The sequence below is a fragment of the Apodemus sylvaticus genome, chromosome 1 (genome assembly GCF_947179515.1).
Source record: "Apodemus sylvaticus chromosome 1, mApoSyl1.1, whole genome shotgun sequence".
Classification (NCBI taxonomy): domain Eukaryota; kingdom Metazoa; phylum Chordata; class Mammalia; order Rodentia; family Muridae; genus Apodemus; species Apodemus sylvaticus.
This window is the reverse complement of record NC_067472.1, coordinates 39,529,201-39,556,707: the sequence shown is the minus strand read 5'-3', so window position 1 is coordinate 39,556,707 and position 27,507 is coordinate 39,529,201. Positions and strand designations below refer to the sequence as shown.

Sequence of the window (27,507 nt, the reverse complement as noted above, 5' to 3'; positions counted from 1 at the left end):
GGAAAGTTGTCTTCCCTTGTGGTCCCTGGTAGCATGAAAGGCGTACTCTAAGTGGACTTTCGGAATGTGATACTTTGGTGTAGCCGGATTTTTTTTTCTTGACCCACTACATAGGCCTGGGTGGCTGCTTTTGTTTGTTTGTTTATTCCTTTGTTTTGAGACAGTTCTCACTACATAGCCCTTAGTGTTTGTCTGTTTTTGTTTGTTTGTTTGTCCTTTATTTTTTTGAGACAGTTCTCGGTATGTAGCCCAGGTTAGCCTTGACTGAAGTTAGGATGCCCCTGCCTCTCAACCTTCCAAGTGCTGTGACACCAGATGTCATCACCATACCAAGTGACATGGACTCTAGTAAAGTAAATAATATTGTAATCATTAATTAAAGAAATTATCATTCACATCTTTTAGAAAGGAAAAAATTCTTGTAGCCCATTTTCCTTGGAGATTGCCTTGATTCCAGCAAGCCCCTGAGGCTACGGCTGCTGGAATCTGGCCTTAGCTCATTTTCAGAGGAACTCATAATTGTAAGGAGGCAATAATGCTGTCCTTAGACTCTACTACCTGACAAAAATTGGGCCTTTCATTTTTATAGAGTGAATAAAAACTATCACCTGGTTCCTCCCCAGGGAACTGACAAGTTCGCTGCTCCGGATATAAACGCACTCATTTTCTTTCTATTCAGGATTTCAGAAGCCTATTGTGGAGTGCATAATCTTGAGAGATTCCCCACTGATGCATTTAGGTCCATTGATCTGTTAATATAGAATATTTTATTTTCAAAATCATGGTCCAAAAAGGGCACATTTTTCTCATTATCTAAAAACTACTGTTGTTCTTTCAGAGGCTGAAGCTGTTCTTCTGATGGGGTTTTTGAAATTATAAGCTTTGATTAAGTCTACTAAACTCCAGTTCCTCTGTGTAGAAACAAATCATGACAGTATCCTTAAAACATAGTTATCAAAGAATTTTCTAACTCCTCTGACCATGTATATTCAGAATCCAAAACATAAGATAATTGGTGAGACAGTCAAAAGGAGCTGTGTCTATACACACATATGTATGGTATCTACAGATCCTTCATAATATGCACCTAACATGTTAGTGTATATGTACTAGCTCTGATCTGAACAGTTCAAAATGTGTATACACCGCCTTTAGCATCACATGGTGGGAAGAATGTGGGACCAAGCCTGTACTGGATTGATGGAACTCTAAGACTCCTAGTTAATAGCTTTACAAAAAGAAATGAGGAGGAGAAGGGAAAGAGTAGGCTCAAACCTAATCAGAAGAAATGTAAGTTTGTATGGGACAGGGATCTCATCCCCCCCCCCCCCCCCCCCCGCCAAAAAATGTCTCTGTGCGATTATCTGTTTACAACTTTGAAGTTGACAGGCATTCTATTGCAAATAGCCAGACAAGGGAAAGATCCGATAGGAAAACACATCTCTCACTGGAATCCAGAAACAAATACCAAGTGATGGACAGAAAATAATTAGAGCTCTACTTTGTACAGCTCTTAGACTTGTGCTTAACAACTACAAATACACATCTTTGCATGCCATTTTCCATGCCTGCCTTTTGTAAGTCAACTTTCTTTCTTCAGTAAATTGCTTTAGTCCACCCTAGAGCTTTATGTGGGCATACAAGGAACCCTCTACTAAAGAAACTCAACGTTAAGGAGCCCAAGGTTAGTGATGAAGTACTTTGGATAATTTGGCCAATCAGGAGCCACTATTGTCAAAACCATGGAGAGGCGGTTCAGAGATGCATAGTTGCCCTGAGTCTTTCTCTCCAACTAAGGTTCCCTTTACCCTGCCTGGTTGTCTGATGGCTTTCCAGGAATAAGAAAGGAAAATTCTATATGAAAGAAGGAAGAGCCGGCAGGCATGCTACTTTCTCCCTGCAGATAGTGAGTTTTTCTTTCAAAGACCTTTTGAGTAGAAAGGTAAAGACTATGAAAGGGGAAGAGAGCCTCAGTAGCAGAACGTCTAACTGTTCAACATGGTGGGAGAGCCACAGTCCTCCCCAGTCAGCAGCCAGGCTCTGCTCCTGTCTAACTCCTTCTCTTAAAAGGTTCTTTGCTATGAAGCACTGGCTACCTATAACAAATATGGAACAGTCTTGGCCTCAATGAGGCATCAAGCAGATCTTCTGTATCTGCCTAGAATCTGTAAAACCATAGTGAGTCATTGGGCATGGTTGGGAGATCTCCAACCGTGTGCTTGCACTACAGCAAATCCCACTTGAATGGCTTTCAATAAGTCACTGTTAGTTCTGCTGGAGACATGGGAGCAGTAACACTCAGTGCAGTTGAAGGGAGTGAGAGTTACAGGGGCACACTGCTTCCGGGAGAGCTGGAGCATGACCATGCGTTGTGCTGTCACTGAGAACTTCGCTGTTGCGCTTTAAACAGACAGATAAGACTTCACTTAGCAGTTGTGTGCCTTTAGAGTCTAGATATGTTCCAGCCTTCACTTATTCACAAATATTAGCAGGAAAGACCTCAAATAAAGTCAAAGGGACTGGAGAGAGGGCTCGACAGTTAAAAGCACTTGCTGCTCTTGGAGCACACTCAATCTGGTTTCTAATAACCAAAGTCAGATGGGTCACAAACTGCCTGTAACTCCAACTCCAGGTAATTTACTGCCCTCTTCTGGCTTGTGTGAGAACTGCACACAAATATGTATACATACACAGTCACACAAATACACCTACATAAAAATATAACAAATATTTTTTAAAAAGTATGGCAATATCCAATTTATATAAAAGATATGATATCATTAGCTACTTAGAATATATGTGAGATCCATGAGCTAACAAAATAAAAGAAAAAACTAATTTAAATTTTGGCTTTATCAGACATCCCACACACCAGACCACATACAATCCTGGGTATCACACTACACAAGAACCATGACCCTCCTGCTCAGTTTAACCCACCACCTCTGATAGTTTCAGCCTGGAATAAAGAGCCACATGATTGAGACCTGGAAAATCGTTAAACAACAAAGATGAGACACTATTAACAATAGACATATAGTGCAAGGGCATGCCTTGGCAGCAGGATAAATGTCTGTAATATGTGAGGCCCTAGGTTCAATTCTGGTACCACAAAATATTAAAAATAAAGTCAGAAACATTTAGAGCTATGATTTAGCTCAGGGTTAGAACATTATTTTTGTTATACAGAAACCCCTGTGTTTGATCATCCTCAGCCATGTGTGTGTGTGTGTGTGTGTGTGTGTGTGTGTGTGTGTGTGGTGTGTGTGATGAACTCTACATGTGAGCACTCTGTGGTCATTTAGACTGCTCCTGTACCCATCACCCCCATTCTAAAAAAAAAAGATAATGGAGTCTCTGTAGGACTAAAAATTGTTTGAGATAAGTGTTCTTGGGCAACTAATTTACTCTTCAAAACACAACATTGGAGTTTGGATAGACAGATAGATAGATAGATAGATAGATAGATAGATAGATAGATAGATAGCCCAAATACCTGTTGCATTTCCATATGTAAGAGTTAACTTGTGAATGATTACTTTATTCTTTAATATGTAGAAATAAAATGAGTAACATCATGTAAGCCAGTCAATGTAGTGCAGCAATGTAAAGAAAGTTCTGGCGTTTGACAGCAGTGGCGAACATGGTGTGAAAGTCTTTGCAGGTTCTCTGTGGGCAAGAGAACCACAGTAAATTCACAGCATAGCATCCTCTGGAGCAATATTTAGCATCTGCAGCATGGTTAACATGGCCCAGGGACTCTCAGAAATGCCGTGTCTACATGTACACATAGGCCAGGATGGACCAGTGGATGCACACCAAGCCACTCTGTGGTTTTATCTTCAGAGAACTGACCAGAGGTTCTTCTTCTTACAGAAGTACACATTGCTCTATGACAGCCATTTGTTATGGTATCCTAAAGCCAGGTCCTGCCTGCAGTCCCCACTCTAAGCTTCCATTTCCTCTGACTCTGTTTGGCTTTAGCAAATGACCTTAGTGTGAACTAGATGCATTTGAAACGAGATCTTGACTCTGTCTTTCATCACATAAATTATCTTGGGCAACTTATTTACTTTCCAAGCCTAAAAATTGATGTGTGGATTACAAGCCTAAAAATTGATGTGTGGATTAATAGAGGTGTGTCTGTGTGCCTGTGTGCCTGTGTGTGTATGTGTGTGTGTGTGTGTGTGTGTGTGTGTGTGTCACTAGGCATAGTGTATATTGTGCCCAAATGCTGTGACATCAAAAATTATCTACTGCTTGTCCGAAACCTTCCTCTCCAGCCTTATGTCACAAATGGCCTTTCCTCCACCCATAACCCCAGCCAGGTGACATAAGACTTCAGAATTCATTTTTCTCTTATTTTCACTCACATTTTCTCCTTCCAGCTCCTCCCCCACAAAGAAAATTCTCCCAGTGAACTTCTAATTCAGCGTAAGATGTTCAAGCAAATCTCAACCTTCTCCAGAAAGACCTCTGAGGCAAATCTTTCTCCAGCAAGAATTCCCCCATGGTTTTTGTCAATGATTCCTGATTTTGATTATGCAGTTATATCCCACATAACAATGTCATCAGTGGTGCCTAGCTGCATGTGACACTGGGGCCACAAGATTACAGCAGGAGAAATTCCTCACCCCTTAGAAACATGACTGCCACCATGGTATCCAAGTACATGTTGCCAGCATTTTCACTGACATTGATGTAAAGGACTATCATGTGTATACACCACTGGGATAAAAGTATAGCATGTGACATATCACACGTGGATTGATGATGAACTGCTGTGCTCCTGGGTTATCATTATTTGAGAATACTCAGTTCCATTAAAAGTTAGCTGTAAAATAATGTGCTGTGTTGCACTGTCCAAAGCCTCCTACCTCTCTTGAGTTTACTAAATCCTTTGATTGCATCAAAAGGCCAAGTCAAAACAGGCCTAGTGCTGCAGGCATGTAGTCCCAGCTACTCTCAAGGCTAAGGCAGGAGGATCATAAATTTGCCCAGTGCCTGCCTGGAATACAGAGTGAGTTCAAGGCCTGGGTAATCCTACTTCAATGATTGAAAATCAGAAAATGGCCAGGCAGGGTAGCACATGCCTCTAATCACAGCAGTTGGGAGGCAGAGGCTAGTGGATCTCTGAGAGTTTGAGACTAGCCTGATCTATAGAGTGAGTTCCAGGACAGATGGGGCTACACAGAGGGGCCCTGTCATGAAAGAAAAAAAAAGGAATCAGAAAATGTCTAAGGATACAGCTGCATGGTAGACTGTGTCTCAGCATGTGTGAGACCCTAGGTTCAATCCCCACTAAAAATATAATGTCATATAATCCAGGTTTGTCCACACACAGCAGTGATGAAGATGCCTAATGTTCTAGTTTTCTACTGTAAACCTACTGTTAAGTAATGTTTTACAGTATTTGAAGCTTTATTCCTCTCCATATATTTTTAAGTTTCTCAATGGAAGAAGAGGCCATGTTAAGCCGACAAGGTACCTGGGCTACTAGGAGGAGGATAGGGGAGAGGAGAAGGAGAAGGAATGTGTGGTGTTGAATATGCTTAAAGAGCATGATAAACGTGAAGGAAACTATCATTGTGAAATCCATCATTTTGCCCAATGTATACCTGTGTATTTTTGTTGTTGTTTTTGTATACCTGTGTATTTAAAAACCCTTCAGTGTGCATGGCTATTTATACAGCTATTCATCATTCAGTGGGGCTTCAACTAGGGACGGAACAGAATGAACCATGTCATTTTCCTGCTGCCCTTTAAGGTTTTTTGTTTTTTGTTTTTTGGTTTTTGGTTTTTTTTTTTTTTTGCCTTTGTTTTTCTGTAATATCTGAAAGTTTTTGAGCCAGTGGAAATTGAAGTTGTGGGTTTGTGCTTGATTTGGTTCGGTTTGGTTTGGGTCACTTCTGTTCAGTTTGGTTCAATTCTTTCTGTACTAAGGATCAAAACCAAACCATCACTCATGCTAAGCAAATGTTCTACTACTAATTTACACCACAGTAAGATGCTGCCCGTACACAGGGGTCTATATAGTTTTCTTATAGATCTCACTATAGACCTTTCATTGGATCAAAACTTACCTCCCCTTATCCTATAATTCATTAATGATGCTTACACGTTGTGCCCCTGAGCCAAGAACTTAACGTTCAGTTATCTCTGTTGACTTTTAATAGAAAAAAATATTATAATACGAAAGACTCCCACTTTCCAGATGAGGGAGGAAATGCAAGTTTCCAAATAGTGGTGAATTTGCCTGAAGGCAAGGACAGCCAATGAGAAGAACAGAGTTGACTGCTGGCTTCAGGCCTCTGCACAGAATGGTAGGAAGAAGGATACTGCTTACCGCTTACCAGGGCTACTGTAATTACCTGGGGAGAGGGCTGTAGCTTGGAGCTGGTGACAATGGGCACTGTTCCCATCCGGACTCAATGTAAAGGAGGTATCAAAACCATCGTCCATATTCACTACCAATAATACTTACACTGGCCACTGATGATAGGCAGTACGCTACTAAGTATTCTTGAGACTTCCTCACGCAGGGAAGTCCACGTAATTTTTTTACTTGTGATACAGAAAACAAAAGCAATCCTGGGAGCAGGAGAACTCAGGGCTGTGTGTTCACATAGGCACTGGGAAGGGAGGGGACTAATCACTCTGGCTTCCAGAGAAACAATGAAGCTCATAGACTGAATTGCTCTTTCTTTGAATCAATTCCATCTGAGATGGAAAGAATAGGAAACTTTTCAAAACAAGGTTCACTGTAGGTCAGCATAATGTGGCTCTAGACTAATAGTCCCTTTCACCACTGAACGAATGCCACGCTCTTCCTTTGTCGGGTCAGAAAATGCAGTTTCGTGTGAAGGCTTCATTCTCCCACCAGCTTCCTTTTTAATTTGCCAAGCTGCTTTAAGGGGGAAGCCAACTGGGGCTACATTTTGTTTCCTTTTGTATTTCCATTCAGTCATGTGAAAAAAGAACCCCCCAGCCCCTGCCTGCATTTCATTCTTCTCCAGTAGCCCAAGAAAAAGGCTGTGGAGGAGGCCAAGTTGAAATAAAAAAAAATTGCAAAAAGGAAGAGAAAAAATGGCAGTGTCTTCAGACTTAGCATTGTATAAACAAACAAGGGAAGGCCTCTGCCCATGGGACGGAAGCCAGGCACACAGGACCAGTTCAAGGCAGGGGAGGGTCTGGCTGGATTAGATTCCAGTAACTGGCCTTTGTGATTTTTCTCGTTTATTTGCTCTCTGTTGTTTGCCTTTGTTTAAGACAATAATATCATGCTATGATATAATCTTAGAGTTCCATTTACAAATGCTCTCAAACATATTAACTCAAGCAAACAAAACTCAGGATTATCTTAGGGCAAATACACACTCCACAAAGTCCAGGCACTGGCCTCACAAAGCCGTCACCAGTGGGGCTTCTACTTATCCACAAGGCCGGGAAGGCTTGCTTCTTGCTATGTCTCATAATAGGAATACGACTTCTTATGACCTGTGCTTTTCAGATAGTATGTCCATCCCACAGGTGAGAAAGCCTGACTTGTTCAGGCACGGCTGACCAGGTTCTTATGTTTCAAATCTGGTCACAGTGTGGCTGTGTGTTTGCAATCTTTCTCATCCAGAGCCCAAGTAGAGTTCCTCCCAGAGTCCCGAGTCACAATGGTAAAGATATACCATGATCCCTTTAGAAGATCTCAAGCCCCACTAAGTCTGAAATCACTTAGCTTGTAGCCTTGGAGGTTAATCATAAGCAATACAGACATTGCCATTTTGAATAGACAGGGAATAAAAGAACAGTTTTCTGTGTACCTCCTCCTTTCCACCAGTTGTATGACCTTCCATGTGGCTTCAAGGTCATCGGCTGTGAAATGTAAAATAGAGTCAGTGGCAGTAACTAGTGGTAGGTACCTGTGAGACTGGCTGAAGTCATGATGGTCACATAAAGGAATGTTTGTGAGCCTGTCTATGTGCAATGAACAAGCATTGGTGTGCTGATGTAACCCTATCAGAGTCTCTGTGCTGAGATAGGGAAATTTTCACATTGTTCTGAGGAGGCACAGAGCCAGTCACCAAGATAGGCATGCAAGAAGTGATGCTGCTCAGGAAGCAAAGAGCTGAAATCCAGGCAGAGTGTTTGGGCGGGGCAGACCAGCAAAAAGAAGAGAGAGACATTGGGAACCTACAAAGAAAACAGAGGGAAGGGTATTGCCATGACCTACACCCGTGCATGATGATAGAAACTGACCCCACATCAAACCATAGGTTCCTCTGGACCACGCTAAGGATATGCTTCTATTAACTAGCATCATCCCCTCCTCAGTCCACCTAGTTCAAAGTCCATACTATGCTCATGCTCTGTCATCTCTAAGACAGAGCGTAGAAAGTGCCCAAGTCACGTCACTTCTGAAAGATCCTGCTATACCACTCCTCGGCATATACCCAGAGGATTCTCCAGCATGTAATAAGGATATATGTTCCACTATGTTCATAGCAGCCCTATTTATAATAGCCAGAAGCTGGAAAGAACCCAGGTATCCCTCAACAGAAGAATGGATGCAAAAAATGTGGTATATATACACAATGGAGTACTATTCAGCCATTAGAAACAATGAATTCATGAAATTCTTAGGCAAATGGATGGAGCTGAAGAACATCATACTAAGTGAGGTAACCCAGTCTCAAAAGATCAATCATGGTATGCACTCACTAATAAGTGGATATTAGCCTGGAAAACTGGAATACCCAAAACATAATCCATGCATCAAATGAGGTACAAGAAGAATGGAGGAGTGGCCCCTGGTTCTGGAAATACTCAGTGCAGCAATATAAGGCAAAACCAGAACAGGGAGGTGGGAAGGGGAGGGTGGAAGAATAGGGGGAGGGAAGGGGGCTTATGTGACTTTCGGGGAGTGGGGGACCAGAAAAGGGGAAGTCATTTGAAATGTAAATAAAAATATATTGAATGAAATAAATAAAAAAAAAGAAAGTGCCCACGTAATGAGAAGGAGCAGAGACTAGGCCCCAGGCCAGACTACGTATGTGCCAGTGTTCACTGTGGGGAGTCCTTGATCCTGAGCACAAATGAGAAGATTGGCAGGTTTTTCTGAGTGAAAGAAACATTGCCATATGCCCATGGACTACCTTCAACAATGTGATTTTTGTAATAAAGAAAAAGACTGTGGAACCATCACCTAGCACCATAAGAGAAGAAGATGCGTATACTGAAATTTTCCCCTAAACCATTGAACTAACTAAATAAGATAGCAAGTCTGATTTTCAGTTGGTACCACCCATAAAAATCAATATCTCTTCTTCCAATTTTGCTGGGGAATTAGAGATCAGGTAGGAGGTTGGCCTAAGATGTCCAGATGCTTACTTTTGCCATTCTGAGAACACACAAAGATATATAGATTCTAGGGCAAAAGAGAGCTCCAGTGGCCATCAGTCAAACGTATTTGATTCTGAGATGTAGGAACATTAGGCCAGGATCCCTATAGCACTAGACATTTGCCAGACTAAACTCATGTCATCCTGTAAGCCATACAGAGAAAACCTGTGAACCTGAAGACAGAGGCCCAGGCTGAAATAAGGGTTTTCTTCCAAAGCATCTCCCCTGACTACAATCTTTCAGGCTCTGAGGGAGGATGTGTTTTAAGCAGTTCTCCTCCCCAGTGCTCTAGAAAATATAGTAGTGAAAGTCTGCCTAACAGAAATCTGAGAGCTACTGCCCTCAGAGATCCTGCTATGTTCTACCTTCAAGGCAATTTGTCTCTGGTGTTACCTTGGATGTGGAAGAATAAATGAAATATATAAAGAAATTTATATTAATTTACATCTTTATTATCCTTAGTTTCAAAGTTCCCTCATTTGCTCAATTTTAGGGTTGTACTGCCTAAGTCTGAAAAGCGGGCTTGGCCCTGTAATAGGTGGGCAGATTCCCAGAAAGACAGACTAAGGACATCTGGTATACCCAACTTGGAAACTGTCAATAGTGCTATTACCAGGGGTCTGGACTAACTCGAAGAGGGAAGTGAGAACCTTCTCTGTCATGGTGCTGTTGTGATATGTCTCACCTAGTGACAGTGTCTCAAAGAAGTGCTTTTGCTACAGAAATGTGTGGTGTCATAGTAAATATGACAGAAAAATGAGGGGGAAATATGTAGTTTTATGCCGTGGTGATAAAAAGGGTAGAAAAATGGCTATTTTTAAAAAGCAGAAAAGTGTTACAATTCAATAAGAAGCACATATGTGGTGTAGGCCCAGAATTGAATCTGGGTTCTACACCCAGATTGTTTTTGGAAGATATTTATATTTATTTTTAAACATATATGGAAAAACTGCATGTGAACGCAGCAATATGCTTTCCTGAAATGGAAAATATTACCTTGGGTCAAATTAAACTTTCATCCATCTGGATGGCTGACAAGATATAAATAACAATTATTTTTATTCTGTATGTTTTGTTCTCTGCCACAAGAGTTACAAAGAAGCTTCTGGAAATGTGACTGCAAGTGCTATGACATCTGTCTGTCCCATTAGCATCCAGGGAGGTACATCGCACATTTATATAAATCAACATCCGTCATCAGGAAAAGAACTGAAAGAGGGAGACAGTAGATGACAGGCCACCTTCTAGTCACCACCCTCTAGAAAGTGACAGCTACATATAGAGCTGCATCCCACGTACACTTTGCCCTCAGCACAGAAACAGCTGAGAACTTTCATCCTGATGTCCTACACATCATCTTAGGGTGGCAGCGCTATCTCTCAGTGATGAATGAAATGTCAATCGTGAGTTTAGGAAGCCTTGAATTACTGACCCACATTTTAAATTGTTCTTACTGTGATATGACTTACGTATTGTAAAATCAGTCCCCATGCAGTATGTCCCCTGAGTGATTTCCCTTCCACATGCCCTGTTATTTAAGCCAGATGTCCTTAGCAACTCTATGCAGCCTTCGGAGAACTGAAAGAAAAATCAGGCACGTCAATTGGGTTAGAAACAAGAACTGAAGCTCCTCCTGGTGGCTGGTCATAGTGAAGACCTAGGGACAAGCTCTGGTCCAGCTCACTTAACAAAGGCAGGGATCTGTTCTCCAAGATCATTTTGGAACCCGCATCTCTCCCCTGAGCTTTGTTTGATGGGTTTAGCAGCATCTTTTCACAGCAAATCAGGTTCAAAGATGATACATTCTTCAACTCACTTTGACGCTAAGACTCATCTCTAGCTATGACACAGGTTGTGAGAGAAGCTCCCACATCTTGGGAATTTATCCTTAGGACTATATGTTAAATGAAGAACAAAATCCATACTCCAAACTTTTATCTTATCTTTAGTCACAGCAAGCATTTAGAAACAATGCAATTGTTTAACTATGGGGGCATCAATTACATGAACTAAACTGTATCGGATAAAATGTCTTGCAAATACTAAAATTACATACTTGAAGAGTTCTCAACAATCCGTAAAAATGTTAATTGAAAATGTAGCATGAAAAAGAATATTTCAAACATGCTTCTGTCTCTGTTCTGTGAAGTGGGGAAAGAAAGCAGGGAGGAAAAGGAGACAGAAAGAAAGGACAAAAAGGGAGGAGAGGGGAAGAAGGAAGAGAGAGGGGAAGGGAAGAGGGTCAAAGCGAGAAAAGAAGCACACAGGCTTGCAAGTATAGTATCTTTATAAGAAGAAAACCACAACCTGTTTGAGATAGGAGGGAACTTCTGGACTCTGAAGTACATTTTTGGGCTAGGAAAACCTGTAGTTTTTTGAAATTATGGTGGAATTTGAAAGGTAAAAAGAGAATCTAACATTGGTATACAAATCTTTCTCTAGCTCACTTCATTAACTGCCAACTTGTTCATCTGTAAGATCCCTTGAGGTAACAGAACTGAACAATAATGTAGACATGACTCATCCTACAAGACAATCTTCCACTTTAAAAAAAAAAAAGGAAAGAAAGAAAAACTAAGTCAAATTATGCACCAAAGGTCAAAGAGATAAAAGTAAACTAACAAGCTCACTCACTGTATAGCGACATATCCTTTTTCAAAGTCAAGTAATCATTTATATAATATGCAAATGTATTCATAAAAGTTTTATAGGACATGCTGGAATTATATTAATGTTACCCAATTCCTGTCTCCGCAGCATTTTTCATTCTACTAGTTCAGCACAAAATATGAGACTTTTTCAAAAATATTCCAAGGGTAATTATCACAGTATCCCTTCAGAATCCACAGGTCCCACCTCCACAGGTTCAACCAGCCAAGGACCTAAACTATTTGAAAAGAACTGCATCTGTACATGGGCAGACTCAATTTCTCATTAGAGTGTACTGACCAATACCGCCAAAGTGCTACTCGCAAGCATTTACATTGCAGTAGATATTTATTTAGAGTTGACATAATCTATATGGAAGGTTGTATAGTCTAGATATCACAATTCTGTTGAATTGAGGGGACTCCCACCTCCACAGGTTCAACCAGCCAAGGACCTAAACTATTTGAAAAGAACTGCATCTGTACATGGGCAGACTCAATTTCTCATTAGAGTGTACTGACCAATACCGCCAAAGTGCTACTCGCAAGCATTTACATTGCAGTAGATATTTATTTAGAGTTGACATAATCTATATGGAAGGTTGTATAGTCTAGATATCACAATTCTGTTGAATTGAGGGGACTTGTGCATCCTCTGTGTGATGACCACAGGAGGTACTAGGATTAGTCTTTGTGGATACTAGGGAATGCCTATGGTACAAATGAAACTTGGTACAAATAATTGGATCTGATATTACTATTCTAAGTTTACATTTGCATTTCTATCTCCAATGCTGTTTTGTTTTCTCAACTGAAATTATATTTCCTCTGCTTTCCTTGCCTCTTGCATATTAATATATGTCCCTTACTAGAGTTAGTAACTTGGACCAAGTGACGACTTTAACAACCTTATCAAAAAGTTCACCTTTTTTGAAGGCTAGGAAAGAAACAGGAAGAATTTTCAGGTTCCTGGGGTTCTGTTCCTGAAAGGGCATCTTTATTTGCTCTGTACCAAGTCATCTGTGCATACACCAGCAAGAAAACTAAAGCCACAGAATAAAGGCACAGTAGGCATGAAAGCCTCCTATGAGTGCCAATCAGGATTTCTGTTTTCCCTCTCAAAGGCCTTTTATCATCCGTATCTTAAAGAGCATATACTTTTAAATTTTATATTAATCAATTGTCTCAAGTATTTTTCAGGAACTAGTGTCTCACAGGGGAAATGTTATGATATCCTGGTGGGCTTTCAGTGGCACTGGAGCTGGCCATAGCTCAGTCATGGGGCACTTGTCTGCTATGTGCAAGGTCCTTGGTTTGATCCCCAGCACTGTAAAGAAAAAAATTAAAAACAAAATGAAAGATGCTACATTCGATGATTGAATTCCCATGTCTAACTCTTTCCTTCACGTGAAGCCTCTGCTGATTGTATTAAGAATGTGAAAACGGAACATTTCAGAAATGCGTATTTGTCCTGTGGGGGCAGGGCAACAGGTTAAGGTGTTTGTGGTTTATCTTTTGAGACAGTGTTTTATTCTGTAGTTCAGGTTAGCCTGGGACTCATGGCAACTCTCCTACCTCAGCCTCCTGAGTATTGGGATTCTGGCATGAGAAACCACTTCCAGGTAAAAATGTTTCTTCTGTAGAAACTCTAATGTGCCATGTTGGTGTCTTTGAATCTATTGGCTAACCTTATTATAGATGGACTTTTCTGAAATTGCAAGAATTCCTTTGCTGATCATCTACTTGCTGTTATAGCATTTCTTTACACTTCTCAGACATGGTACAAACCATTTGTCAACTGCAGATGTCATCTGCACAATAGCTAGCAGCAGGGAACGGCTGTGGCGTGTTCCTTTCTATTTCGGATCGATTGAACCGAAGTGTCTTTGCAGCTTATGCCTGCCTTTCAGTGTAATGTCATGGTTATTTTGATTTCTAAAGCTCTGCTCAATACCTCTGTCTGTTTTCACAGACTCAATGTCCGCTATGATAGAGATATGTCACTAATTAAGCTGATAAACAGTACTTTGAAAGGGGGTTGGTTTAATTTCCCCAGTATATTCTTCCATACCTTCTTCCCATTTGACCTGAGACCTACTGAATTTTAAAAATGGCAAGCCCAAGATTAATTCAGCAGTGCACCCTCTTTTTTGTTATTTTCACAGTGAAAAAGATTCATTCATTTTTCAGAAAAAAAAAAACTAATTAGGTTCCCCCTAAGTCATTTTATGTTTCTGTTATATTTCCATGGGTACATTTTTTACTTTCCTGCATTGAGTGTAGTTTAATATACATAAAACCAAAGATTCAGGACTCTTGCTGTAACATATTTTGGGGTATTCTGTGCTTCTGTAATTCTCAGATATTCTTATACCAAATCTCAGTAAACAATGATTATAAGTCTTACACCCATCCTCCTTCACACAATACCCATTCAGTCGCTCAACAACAGCACAGCATCCCATAGACTCTTGGGCTAAAATTGATTCTTAACACTTGGGAGGCATAGCCTGCTTCTCTTTAACTTTTCCATTTTCTTTAAATCAGTCTTTTAAATCCAACCATTTGGTGATAGTTTATCCACTCAACAATTGTTTACTGAGCAAGAACTGGGACTTCTTCCTGGAAACGAGTCTCTTGTTTATACAAAGTGTGTGTGTAGGAAAAATGGCAGGCAGAAAGTAGAGTCCCACAAAGCCTCACGGAATACTAGGAGCACAAAGCAAAGGTGAGGGTTACTCCTGGGTATGTAGAAAAGCTTTCTAAAGTGTTTTGTGTGGAGTGGAAGACCACCTATAGTTAGTTGACCAAGAAAAGGCAATAGGAGTCCACTAAGAAGAAACAGAATGGACAAAAGCTGAGAAACAAAACCAATAGAGTTTTGAAAAAGGAGCAGGTTGCCCCACCCAAGTGGGACATCTGGTGTGCGGGCTGTGGTTGTGGCTGTTGATGATAGAGATGGCAACAAGGGCTGACAAAGAGTGTGCAGTCAACAAGAGATGAGACTAAAGAACAAGCCGGGAACACAATACCTTGCAGTCCCTTAACATGCTGCTTGAATTTCTGTTTTTATATAGATATTGAAGCCACTAAAAATTAATATAGAACATTATAGACTAGCCTTATGGGAAAGAAATGGGAGATGAGAGAAAGGCTTAGAACCTGGAAGGCCAGTAGAAAAGAAAATACCACCAAATTGAAGATGCTGCAGACTGAACAAAGACTGGAACAGAGAAAGGGGAGTTATAAAGAAGGCAGAAGCGGTGTTGGACGGAACGGTTCACGACATGACATCACCTACTGCGTGGACTCTCTCATTGACCCTAATGAGGATGGCAGCTCTGGGAAGGCACGGGTCTTTTCTGATTCGCTCCTGTATCTTCAGTACTCAGCACCAGGTGGAGATGCTCAGTAAAACAGCCTGGTAAATGAATGTCATGCAGGGCTTGGGTGTGACAAGGACAGAAACCAAATTTCTGACTTGTAAGGGGACACAATGTGAAAATGAAGACAGGCAGTAATGCTGGTTGGTAGCTAGGTTGGAAGGGGAGAATTAAGGGAAGGGTGTAAATTTTAAGATACCACTTCCCTTCCATATAAAATCATAATTTTATCTAAGCTCAGGCACGTTGTCCAGGAAAAAGGCTGAATTTGGAGGAAAACCAATAAAATGTTTTCCACATTTATCCTTTTGTGGAAAGAATTCCTTTATTCCACTCCACACAAGCCACAAGAAGCGTTTCCATATACCCAGGAGTAAACCTCGCCTTTTTTTTTTTTTTTTTTTTTTTTTGTGATCCTAGTATTCTGTGAGGCTTTGTGGGACTCTACTTTCTACCTACCATTACTCCTATACACATACTTTTCTTTGTATAAACAAGAGACTCATTCCCAGGAAGGAGTCTAGGTCCTTGCTCAGCCTGCTTTTCTGAGCATCTGGCAGACTGGATTAGTCTGCCTGTATCCCAGAATGCTTTGAAATATAACCAGCCAAGTCACACAAGTGCTGGAGTTAATGTTAGTGTTCATGTTGAAAATGTCAATGCTACAGTAAGTAAAAAAAAAAAAAAAAAAAAAAAAAAAAAATCAGCCTTTGCTAAATTATCTATACTTTTATGTTAAATTATCTACAAAATAATCAGGCTAACATTCTATTTAATTAAAATGTTTATTACATCTACATTTATGATATCAGAGAAAATGTTAGGCATATTGAGTCCTTTTCTACCCTTTAAATAACAAAAAGAAAGAAAATGAACCAAAATACATATGCATCTTTTAATTTTTCTTTTACTGCTTATCATGTAGGCAGAGAGAAGAGAATAACATGAGAGAGAACATGTTTCCAATCATGTATGAAATGTTAAAAGCAAGAATGAGAGTTTTAGAATCATTACAGGAACAGAGTACATGCTGTAAAGTTAAATGGTTTTTTTAGATATGATCAGAATCAAGACAGGCAAAGGAAAGAGCTAGGGCACTGGACAGAAACTCAGAACAACAGTGAGGGAGCTTTTGCTCCGAGAGGCTAGCCCGAGAGCTTCCACTCTACAAGCGTTAGCCTCGAGATGCATGCAGTGCGCACCGGAGAATGCTCACTGGAACAATATGTAAAATGATGGAGATCAAAATATGCCTTGGGAGGCTGGCTAACTTCACCAAAGTGCATGCATATCATGAAACAGTAGGCCAAGGACAAATCATGATGGTCACCTCTGCAGTTGTTCTTCAGAATAAACAGCCAAGAGGGAAAGCAAAGAATAGAATAGAGTGTAAAACTATTAACACTGAAAGCAGTAGAGGGTGCTGTATGAAATTAATTTTCACTTCAAGTTTTAAAAGTTTTAGAATACTGATAACAATATGCTACCTCAGGTCAGCCGATGAAAATTATAACTACAGCATATCTTTGGAGTCCTTAGCACTCCTTGGTTCCTTTGGCCTCTGCTGGAGGCACCGTTGCTCTAGGGTCCACCCCAGATCCTTGTGTTTTTAACACCAGTGTGCCAGGATGGGACATGGACACACTTCACCTTTCAAAAAATTCCCCACAAAGTCCTTTCATGCCAATACCATCTCAATGTACCAGTCAGTGTACTGCATCAGGAGGATTTCCATCTGAAATGTGATTCCCTAATTATGTGGTGAGGTTTAGCCATTGGAAAGGTGAGCACATGTACAAACCATCCCACTTGATACTAAGTCTGTTCATTTTTTTTTAAACAATGAGTGCAAATGCTACCCAAGTTCCCTCTGCTTGCTATCAATTAAATGCTTGAAGTGCAATAATATCTTTTAGGCCGTTCCAACCCTGGAGGAAAGAGTTCACTTAAACAATTGGCCAGATTATCACTTCTGCCCTAAGGTCCCTTCTCCAGCAAGATGCACATTTTCTTCCACTCTGGAATCCCTTCTTGAGTTCAGAACATGCTACAACCACTTCTCATCTTCCCCTGGAGTCTAAGTGGTCATCAGTAACTGCTAGGGAGAAGATCCAGAAGGAACACTCTTTGGAAATCTAACTTGGCATAAACTTCCTCCTGGAAGCCCCTGTCAGAGATCCACCTGTGACCATAACTCACACAACACATAGATAGGTTTTGTTTGACTACCTTATTTTTTATTTCAAATGCCTATGGAGGTATGTTAGTCTTTTGTTACTGTGATAAATACCTGATATATATATATATATACATACATACATACATACATACATACATACATACATACATACATACATACATAAAACTAAAGCAGAGATTTACTTTAACCAGTTGTTTTAGTCCATAGTCAGCCGACTCCACCGCTGTGAACTAGAGATAAGGGAGAATGCCGTGGCCTTGCTGTGGTGGGAGAGACTGATCACCTCAGGACATCCAGGAAGCAGAGAGAGGTACCATGGGACAAGGCAGTACATAGAGCCATTCACCACTGATCTACTGCCTCCAACAAGGCCCCATCAATGAATGTTCCCAGAACTGCACAAAATAATGCCAGAAAACCAAGATTTCAACTCATGATCCTGGCGAAGAACATCTCACACTCAAACCAAACCAGAAGGCCCTCCAGTTCACAGCCTCTGCCCCAGTCAGCCCAGGCTCTGAGCTACAGATATAAACGGATGCTGGAAGAGGCAGGGAGTGATGCTGTGCTGCTCCCTCCTTCCGTTTCTTCTTACAGTTTAGATGGGACAGGTGAGTGGGTGCTCCTGGATTTCACTCAGAGTTCTCCATTCAGTTTTTGCTTGACCTTTGTCTTTGATTAGTCAAGCGGAAGATGTCTGAGACAACTGGTAATTTAACAATCTATGATTCTGTCTACTCTCTCCATCCCAGTGGCAAAACTTTAGAATCATTTGCTAAAAATCCTTCGTAGCTTGTGCCACATATTAGCAAAAACAGGCAAGCACTATTATTATCCCTCCTTGTAGACAGGGGAGACAGGTGTGTAAAACGGTAGAGCATAACAGTATGTGACAATCCAGACAACGGTTGGGTTGAGTAACCTAACTTTCTCTTTGTAGCAATGAAATATCTCCATTATTGTTAAGCACTCTTTGGGACTTTTCCTCTATCCCAGAATATGCACAATACACCCAGTCACACAAAGGATCTGAATGCTAAAGTGACAAAACCAACATTCATATGGCAGGTGTCCCCTGTCCCCATGGGGCTTGATGAGAGTCACACATTCCTAATGTCAAATCCATGCTCGGCTATACCCCGCCAACACGGAAGTGTGTTTTTATCCTTTGTTTTGTGTAAGGTTATCTTCTGATTTGTTAAGTGGTAAATTTTGAGTAAGTATTTAAGCATTCTAGGCACATATAACTAACTGAGCCTTATTTATTTCTCCAGCTAATCTAAATATTCATGGAAATGATTTGTAGATTGTGTATTTTTTATATCTGTCTCTATGTATACACACATTTATTGGTTATATAGAATGAGGGGTTGAAGATAATGTATTTGCAAATAGATATCACTATTTCTGACACATAGAAAAGGCTCTCCCCCCAAACAGGACTTTTTCTAATTGGGAAAAGGGCTGTCATAGTTCACCTTGGCTGCTATAACCTAGGGGTTTTATACATAGTGGAAATTTACTTCCCACAGTTTCAGATGCCAAGAAGCCCAAATTCAAAGTGACAGAGTTATAGAGGTCACTTCCAGGCTCCTGTGTGGTACTTTCTGGCTGTGTCTTCACCTGGTAGAAGGAATGAGACAATTCTCTGTGAGCTTTCTTATAATGATACTAATTTATAGCAACCATTAATCAATACCTAACACCCTCAAAACTGCCCCATATTCTATAACCCATCACGCTGGACATGGATTTCAACATAAGAATTTAGGGAAGACAATTGATCTAGCCACAAATGAGTTGCGTGAAGGAAGATTATTACAAAACACATTCAGAGAAAAATAATCCTAACTAAAGTGTCATGTTCCATAAAGGGGACATATTTTTGTAGACTCCAAGCACAAAAACTAGGCAGGATTGTCTAATCAAAGCATATAACAACTAAGGTCAGAAACCTTAAAATAACTACTTTTAGATAATTTTTGTGCTACTTTTAGTCATGTTGGTGAGACTTTATGAGTGTGGCATTTGATATTACTAGAAGACAGTATTTAAGAATATATATTAATATACATTTACATATATGCAATAACAGTGAGAAAAGAGGTCAGGAATTTGAAGGAGAACAGGTAATGGCATCTGGGAGAGGAAGTGTTGGAGGGAAGAAAGGGAAGAGAGAAATTATAATTAATACAATCTCAAAAATAAAATTTAAAAGTGTGACATGTATTTTTTAAAAAACTATTTTAAAGTATGTGTAACACAAAACATGTATGAGAGACAGAGAGAGAGAGAGAGAGAGAGAGAGAGAGAGAGAGAGAGAGAGATCTGTGCTTTACATCATATTTGGGAATAAATCTAAGAAGTCCATTTTATCAGAAAAAAAGAAATCTTGACCTATTATGATGTTCTCCTGTATTTTATATCAGTTCTTACACACTTTCACATGTTAAATCCATTTGGAATTTGATATGTGTGGCATGTGAGATAGAAAAGAAATTTAAAATGTTTTAAACCTGGAAATGCAGTGTCCAAGCACCACTGCTCAGAGCAGTGCTTCATGCCCTCAGTCCTAGCTATCATGGAAGCTGGGGCCATAGGATGTAACTATAAGACAGCTATATAGCAAGACCCCTTTATTAAGGAAAAGAGAGGAGAGAGGGGAGGGGAGTGGCGGGAAGGGAGGAGGGGAGGGAAGAGGAGGGGAAGGAAGGGAAGGGAAGGGAAGAAGGGAAGGGAAGGGAAGGGAAGAAGGGAAGGGAAGGGAAGGGAAGGGAAGAAGGGAAGGGAAGGGAAGGGAAGAAGGAAAGGGAAGGGAAGGGAAGGGAAGAAAGGGAAAGGAAGGGAAGGGAAGGGAAGGAAAGGAAAGGAAAGGGAATAAGAAACCCAAAGAGGGGAAAGGGGAGAGGGACAGACGAAAATAGGTGCCTTCCTTCCCATTGGCTTTCAGTGCTTCTTCCAGCCGTCTTCAAATGCTCACATGTGTATAGGAATGTCTCCAGGCCATATTCCATTCCACAATTTACTCACTGTTCCCAATGCCAACATTGACTATTTTTAATTTCTGTGGTTTGGTAAATCATCCTATGACCATTTTGTGTGGTTATTAAGATTTGAATCCTAGAATCAATCTATCAAAGCCACAAAAACACGTTGGGAGCTTTTACTGAAATTACATCTAAGTGCAAATTCACATAGTGAACACTGGCACATTTTTGTGTTGTATTTTCTGATCGGTTAACTAAGGATATGCATCATTTAGCAACCTTTCCTGTTCTTCAGCAATGTTTATAACTTCAGCAAAGTTATGAGATTCTTTATGAAGATAGTGGGAAGTTTCCTTAAAATAGATTGTCTTGCTCTGTGATAAAAACCCTTCACTAAGTTTTTCAAGCAAATGTTTGCTCCAGGACCATCTTTCACCTCATCCCTGATAGAAACCAATGATATTTAACCATGAATCACTGTCGTGCCCAACAATCAGTTGAAGTATGGATGAGTTCCTCTTTCCCGATTTACTCACTAATGAGTCTTACACTTTCCTGGGGCCCGGGTCTGTTTGCCCTCTGTTCCCTTTCCAATTTGCCTCTAAACTGCTGCCCATATCACATGCTGATGCTGCTTGTCTGTGGCTTTCACACCTGGAAACCTTCTCTCTGAAGCTAGCATTCTACAAAGTGAAAAGGCGAGGCATCTGAGGAGAGTCACTTCTCAGAGCACACAATGGAAACACATCAATATGAATGCCACTGCTTCCTGTGCGCCCATAAAAGTTTTCTCCCAGAAACATAAACCTGGGTCTTTGGTGACCATAGTGAGTGCATATAAGTAACGTTTCTTGGGGCTTTCTTTTAATGTCAGCAAATTTTAAGGTTATGAGGGAATTCTTTAGTGCCATAAAAGTAGAGATTATTCCCAATCGCCAGTTCATAGTAGCAGTATCAATGGCTAGCACAAACATCTTCTCTACAATGAGTCTCTCAGCTGTCTCTTTGTCTTTCTCTTGTCAGCGGTTAAGTCTCCAGGAAGAATTAGTTCCTCACTGATGTTTCCTCTCTCTCCTTCCTGTTATCCTTCCCCAGAGACTGTTTCTCTTCTATATTACCATGGAAAAGCTGTTACTTTAATACCCTACAGTCCATTTCTTATCATCTGGTTATACTGCTAGATTATTCTAAAGGATATTCAAAGTCATTGAGAGGGATGAACGCTGATATGCATGCCAATGTCAAAGCTCTGAATGATGTCTTAATTAAGGTTTTTATTGCTATTATAAAATACCATGGTCAAAGCATCTTGGTGAGGAAAGGGTTTCTTCAGGCTTCAAGCCCCAGATCACATTCCCTCACTGAGTATAATAAAGGCATGAACTCAGGCAGAATGGTGGAGACAGGAACTGAAGCAAAAACCACAGAGGAATGCTGGCTTGCTCCTCCAGGCTTGTTCAGGCTTGTCTCTTTTTGTTTATTATTATTTTAGTTTGTGTATATGGGTGCTTTGCATACATGAATTTCTGTGCACCACATACATGCTTGGAGCCTGCAAAGACCAGAAGAGGTTGTCAGATCCCAAGAACTGGAGTTACAGAGAGTTCTAAGCTGCCATTTGGGTGCTGGGAATTGAAACTGGATCCTCTGGAAAGGAGCCAGTGCTTTTAACCACAGAACCATCTCTTCAGTTTCAGAGGCCCACTTTATTATAAACTCTAGTACCTCCTGCCTAGGAGTGGTTCTGCCCACAGTGGGTTGGGTCCTTCTGCATCAATCATCAGGAAAATGCCCTAGAGACTTACCTACAGGGCATTTTTATGGAGAGCTGTTCTCAGTGAAGAGTCCTTCTTTCCAGATATGCCTAGGCTGTGTCAAGCTGACAAAAACCAACCAGCACAGATGTTTATTGCCAAGGAGTGAATGTAGAAAAGACTATAGTGTGCACATGCACTGGGCCATTTTCTACAGAACATAGCAGTCATCTATCTTTAAGCACAGTTTCTCACTCATGGTCTGTGTTAGAATTTCCAAATCTTGTGAATCCTGAATGTCTCTCTTGATAACCCATAATCCATGCAGTTATCTAAGATGGTTCCCACTTGGAGACTATTGACACATCTCTCTCTTAATCAATTGCAGGGTCCATTCCTCTGATCCTCATATGTGCTTGTCCTGTGGTTAAGAACCTACTTCAGAGAGTGAAATAGTCACTGTTTGTATGTGGTTTCATTCCTTTGATTTCTCTCTGGAGGAAAATGTGTTGTTAATTGTTTCCTTTTCTCAAATTGCAGATCACAGTGTTTCGAATGGGATCTGAAGGCCACCAGGACATAGATTTAGCTATCCTGACAGCATTACTCAAAGGTAAGAATCTCTCATGCCACACAACACAAAAAGTGATTTTAATGGATTAATATAGACACCTCATATCTCTTATTAATGGATATAACCCCAAATGTTGTTGTGCCATGTCTAATTACTGACAGCCAGTGACCTGTGTATGACACTGTTACTGCTCCTGAAGCCTTCTAATGCAGACATGTTGCATGTAACTCAATTTTGTAAGTTTTGAATACAATATAACTCATACCCATTAAATCATAAAAATATAGGTAAAATGTTAATGTAGTATATAAAACATTGTTATCTGAAGTTATTTAATAACTATTATTACTTTCCAAGGCTACCCATGGGTATATTGGTGTAAATGTAGCTCTCTCTCTCTCTCTCTCTCTCTCTCTCTCTCTCTCTCTGTGTGTGTGTGTGTGTGTGTGTGTATGTGTGTGTATACATATATATTAAAATTAAAAGTCAGATATCATTGAGAGGAAATCAGAAACAAAACTTAGCTTATACTTTTTGTTCTGAGCATTAGACTGAACTCAAAGCTACTTCTTTACCATAGTAAACACAGTAATACTTGGGTTATTGAAGTTTAATTTCTAAGGTAGTTATTAGTCCTGCTCTCTAGCCCTGGTCCTTCAAAGACATCACACTACCTGCCCTCATCCTGGGAGCCAGAGCCAAGTAAAGACCCGTTTCTTCCAGGTCCTATAGACTAAAATCTCCTCATCAGTATGCCTTGATATGCAATCCATACCTGACAAAACTTTTAAAGTATTAAAATAGATGAAAGTTAGACCTGTTCAGCTCTGAAATTCAGACTAGAAGTATAAGACAAACTGCAAATGGTTCTGAGTATGGTCCTCAGCTGTAAACATCTGGGTTCTGGCTTAGCCACATAATTCAGCAGTACTGATCTCACCTGGCTTGTCACTGCCCAGCCATGACCTCCATAGAGTATAAACTCAATGAGAGCAGCAAAGCTGTCTTATTCATTCACCTTCTTTGCACTGTACTTAATCCCATTTCACACAGCATTCCATTTTTGTTGGATAAAGAAATGAACGGATGGCTCGGTGATCCAGTGACAGATCTGGTATTCCATAATGCATAGCTAAAGGAACAGTTACGCCACTCTTTGTTTCCAGTCTATTACTCTTCTTTCACTCTTGCTATTTTCTTGAAGAATTATTATACAACAGCAACTGTGCCAAGCTCTTTATGACTAGGGTAAACATTAATCATGACAGAACTATATGAGGCCAGAATTAATTTAATCTTCCTTTGCCCGTGAGTAAGAAAAATTACAAAAGGTGAAGTAACCTGCTGAACAATGCAACATTAATTGATAAATCTCAACTAAGCTCCAACCTATCTGACTTCTCACCACATGAGACTCTTAGGCAAGGATGGTTGACATTCTTCCCTGTCTACTCCCCAAGTGTCCATATGCATTCACTAGACTCCTGATCACTCCTCCAGGAGCTTCTCAATCCCTCATAATGTGTGGTGTATCAAGGTCAATAGGTGGTCACTCACAATCGAGGCCATTACTAACATGATTACACAAGGAACATTTTCCTTATCATAAATGATCCATAAACAAGCTCACGATTCTCATTCTTTTTCCCCTGCCTTCTATTCCATATTTCTTTTATACAGTCAATGGCTGAATTCTTAGTTTCTTACCTCATTTTAGAAACTGTAAAACTTGATGGAAGTTAGGTATATAAACAGACTTTTGTCTGGTTGTGTGATGTCGTTTTTATGGTTCTATACATTACATTTCTGTAAAATATTTCCTTTCAACTACAAATATAAACACTGGGAAGGAGAACTAGGGGCCTCAAACACAAAACATACTCTGGGCTTTATGTTTCCTTTACCAGAGGCAAAGCTAAAAAAAATGATACAAGAAAGTCTAATATTTTCTATTCTCATATAAAGGTAATGAGGAAAGTAATATCAATAAGTAACATTTGTTGAAGTCCCACTATGTGCCAAACACTGTAAAGAGCTTTAGTGCATTTATTCTCAATAATTCTATAATTCTACAATTATTTATTGTGCATTGATTTTGTACAATAGTTACACTACCAGTTCATCATGAGCCTCACTTATAAATAAGGAAGTAGAGACATGGAGCCAGTCAGCATGTGCCCAAGAGAAGCTAGCTAGCAAAAGGTTCAGCCCAAACCTCAGAGCTCATGGATATAACCAAGGATATAATCAACCTTATTCTACTGATAATAACAAATGCCCATGAACAAAATTCATAGCAAATATAGAAAGGATCAGAATATCAGTCAAAAACATAACTATGACCATTCAGTGAAAACACTTGTTTTTAGAAGTTTATGAGACTAGAAATTATGTGTCATCCTCCTATCAGCCCTAGAATTCATTTATCATACTGTAGAATACATATTTTCCAATGGGGATGGCATGGTATTTTACAAAGTAAAATACAGTTTATGTTTTAATCAAGTAATGATACATATTGCACTTTGAAAAGTTGAAGTTAAGGTACCTGGGATAATATTTACATGGACAATATGCAATGAAATTGAATATTTTCTCTTTTAATCTGTTTTCCCAGATGCTGATTGTACCCTCCTAAATTGATTTCATGGGTCATAAACTTGCAGCTTAAAACGTACTGCAATAGAGGAGATGAAAGGAAATTTTGATTGCTCTAAGAAAGTAATGTTTCTAATCACTATAATGAACATTATTTATGCAGCAGTTATGCTAACGGGAATTTGTGCCATTAAAAGATTATAGTGTGTCAACTCTATCTTGAAAAGACTTCTAAGTGCTCCCTGATACTGACCTACTTGATTTGGAAAGAGAATTAGGCATATTTTTGGCTGACTTCTTTGATGATCAAGCATATATGCATAATTACATCCATTTTAAATTCTTAAGTTTATTATATTCCTCCTATGTGTTTAGCCAAGGCAAGTAACAGACTTAACACTTAATTCTTACAATTATATTTAATTTTCAATTATGTAATACTCAGGGGTTATTTGTAAAGTCCAATTTTTATTCTAAGACATTGTTGAGAAAACCAGTAGTTATTATTGGAACAGAGCCAGGAAACAAACCACTGCTTCAGAAATCCCCGGGGGGGGGGGGGGGAGGCAGATGGGGAACCAGGTGGCCATGGGGGAAATAAATCTTTGTTTCCCTTGTTTGTGAGCTCTTTTATTTAGTTTTCTATTATTTGAATTGGTAGGAGTGGATTCAGTCCTCTGATACAAAGTTAACCCATGCATCGGTAAGCAGTGAAGTAAAGAGTAAAGGCCAATGTCCCCACACCTTAGACAGATGACTTCCCTCTAAAGCGTTTCCAAGTGAATCTTCCAAGATCCATCTTTCCTGGTAATTACATCAGAGAGGTTTCAAGAAAAAAAAATGGGGACTTGTTTAATTTTAATAATTTGACTTTTTCACTGTGACAAGGGAGTCATGGAAATGCTGGAGCCGTTAAATAGGAGGTGGTGCAGCCTGTCCCTGGCCAGAGCCATTACATTTATTTAGAGAGAGGGGGGAACACATGAGACACAAGACAATTTCAGATGTCACTTCTCTCCATCTACCATGTCAGTCCCAGAGTTTGAGGTCAGGTCACTAGGCTTAGCAACAAGTGCCTTTACCTACTGAGCCATCTTAGAACCTAAGTAACCCATGAAATGGAAGTTCTACAGACAGAAAGGGGAAAGAAAGTCCAAAATGACTTTGTAAAACTGTATGTATCCACAGTTGTCTTGAAAGAAGTACTAAGGGCCAAAGAGTGTCAAAGTTCCTCAAATGCAAATATCCAAAAATAAATGCACTATGATTTTATGCTTTTATTCAGTGCCAATGTGTGGTGTGCTACAGAGCATGTTTCATTCAGCAGACAAAACCAGGAACCAAGTCAAATGTCAAGAGGTCAAGCATTCACGCAAACATTCACAAAGCTCACAGCAGATTATTGTATGTATTTATTATCATGAGTATTACATTCTTCAGTTTTAATAATCTGTCCTTGATCCCTTCTAATATTGTGTAGAAAAGTATTTATTTACCATTTGTTCACCCTAAGACCTAAGCCTATTAGTTATATTGATTATATATATTATAAAGGTCCAAGCACCCAAATGTTCTTCACATACTCCTCTCACCTCTAGTTTCACCCACTACCACCCTCTCCATATGACACAACTGTGAAGTCACAGAGCCAATGGGCATGACACCTTATAGCAGCAAGGCTAATGGACATCTTCAAAGCACTTTTCCTTGACTAAAAACTTGTTTGACCTCACTGAGCTCCAGTCTTCTCCTCTATGATGCTGAGATAATACTGGCAACCCTCTTTCTGTCATGGTGAGCATCTTAATTGATAATAAGAGGAAAGTTCTTAATCCAGTATCTGGAAAGAACTCTTTACTACATGATGGTCTGGCTGAAGATGATGGTGGTGGTAGTGGTGGTGGTGGTGGTGGTGGTGGTGGTGGTGGTGATGGTGATGATAGTGGTGGTGGTGGTAATGGTGATGATGG

The 27,507-nt window shown here is 40.0% G+C and overlaps 1 protein-coding gene across 1 annotated transcript in view; it reads left to right on the top strand.

The window, feature by feature from the left end:
- The window catches only part of Trpm3 (transient receptor potential cation channel subfamily M member 3), an 863,316-nt gene that overhangs the window by 704,372 nt on the left and 131,437 nt on the right, over positions 1-27,507 (top strand). Inside the window, 1 exon segment of the mRNA XM_052188302.1 lies at positions 22,906-22,978. Coding sequence (XP_052044262.1) covers positions 22,906-22,978 — 73 coding nt within the window.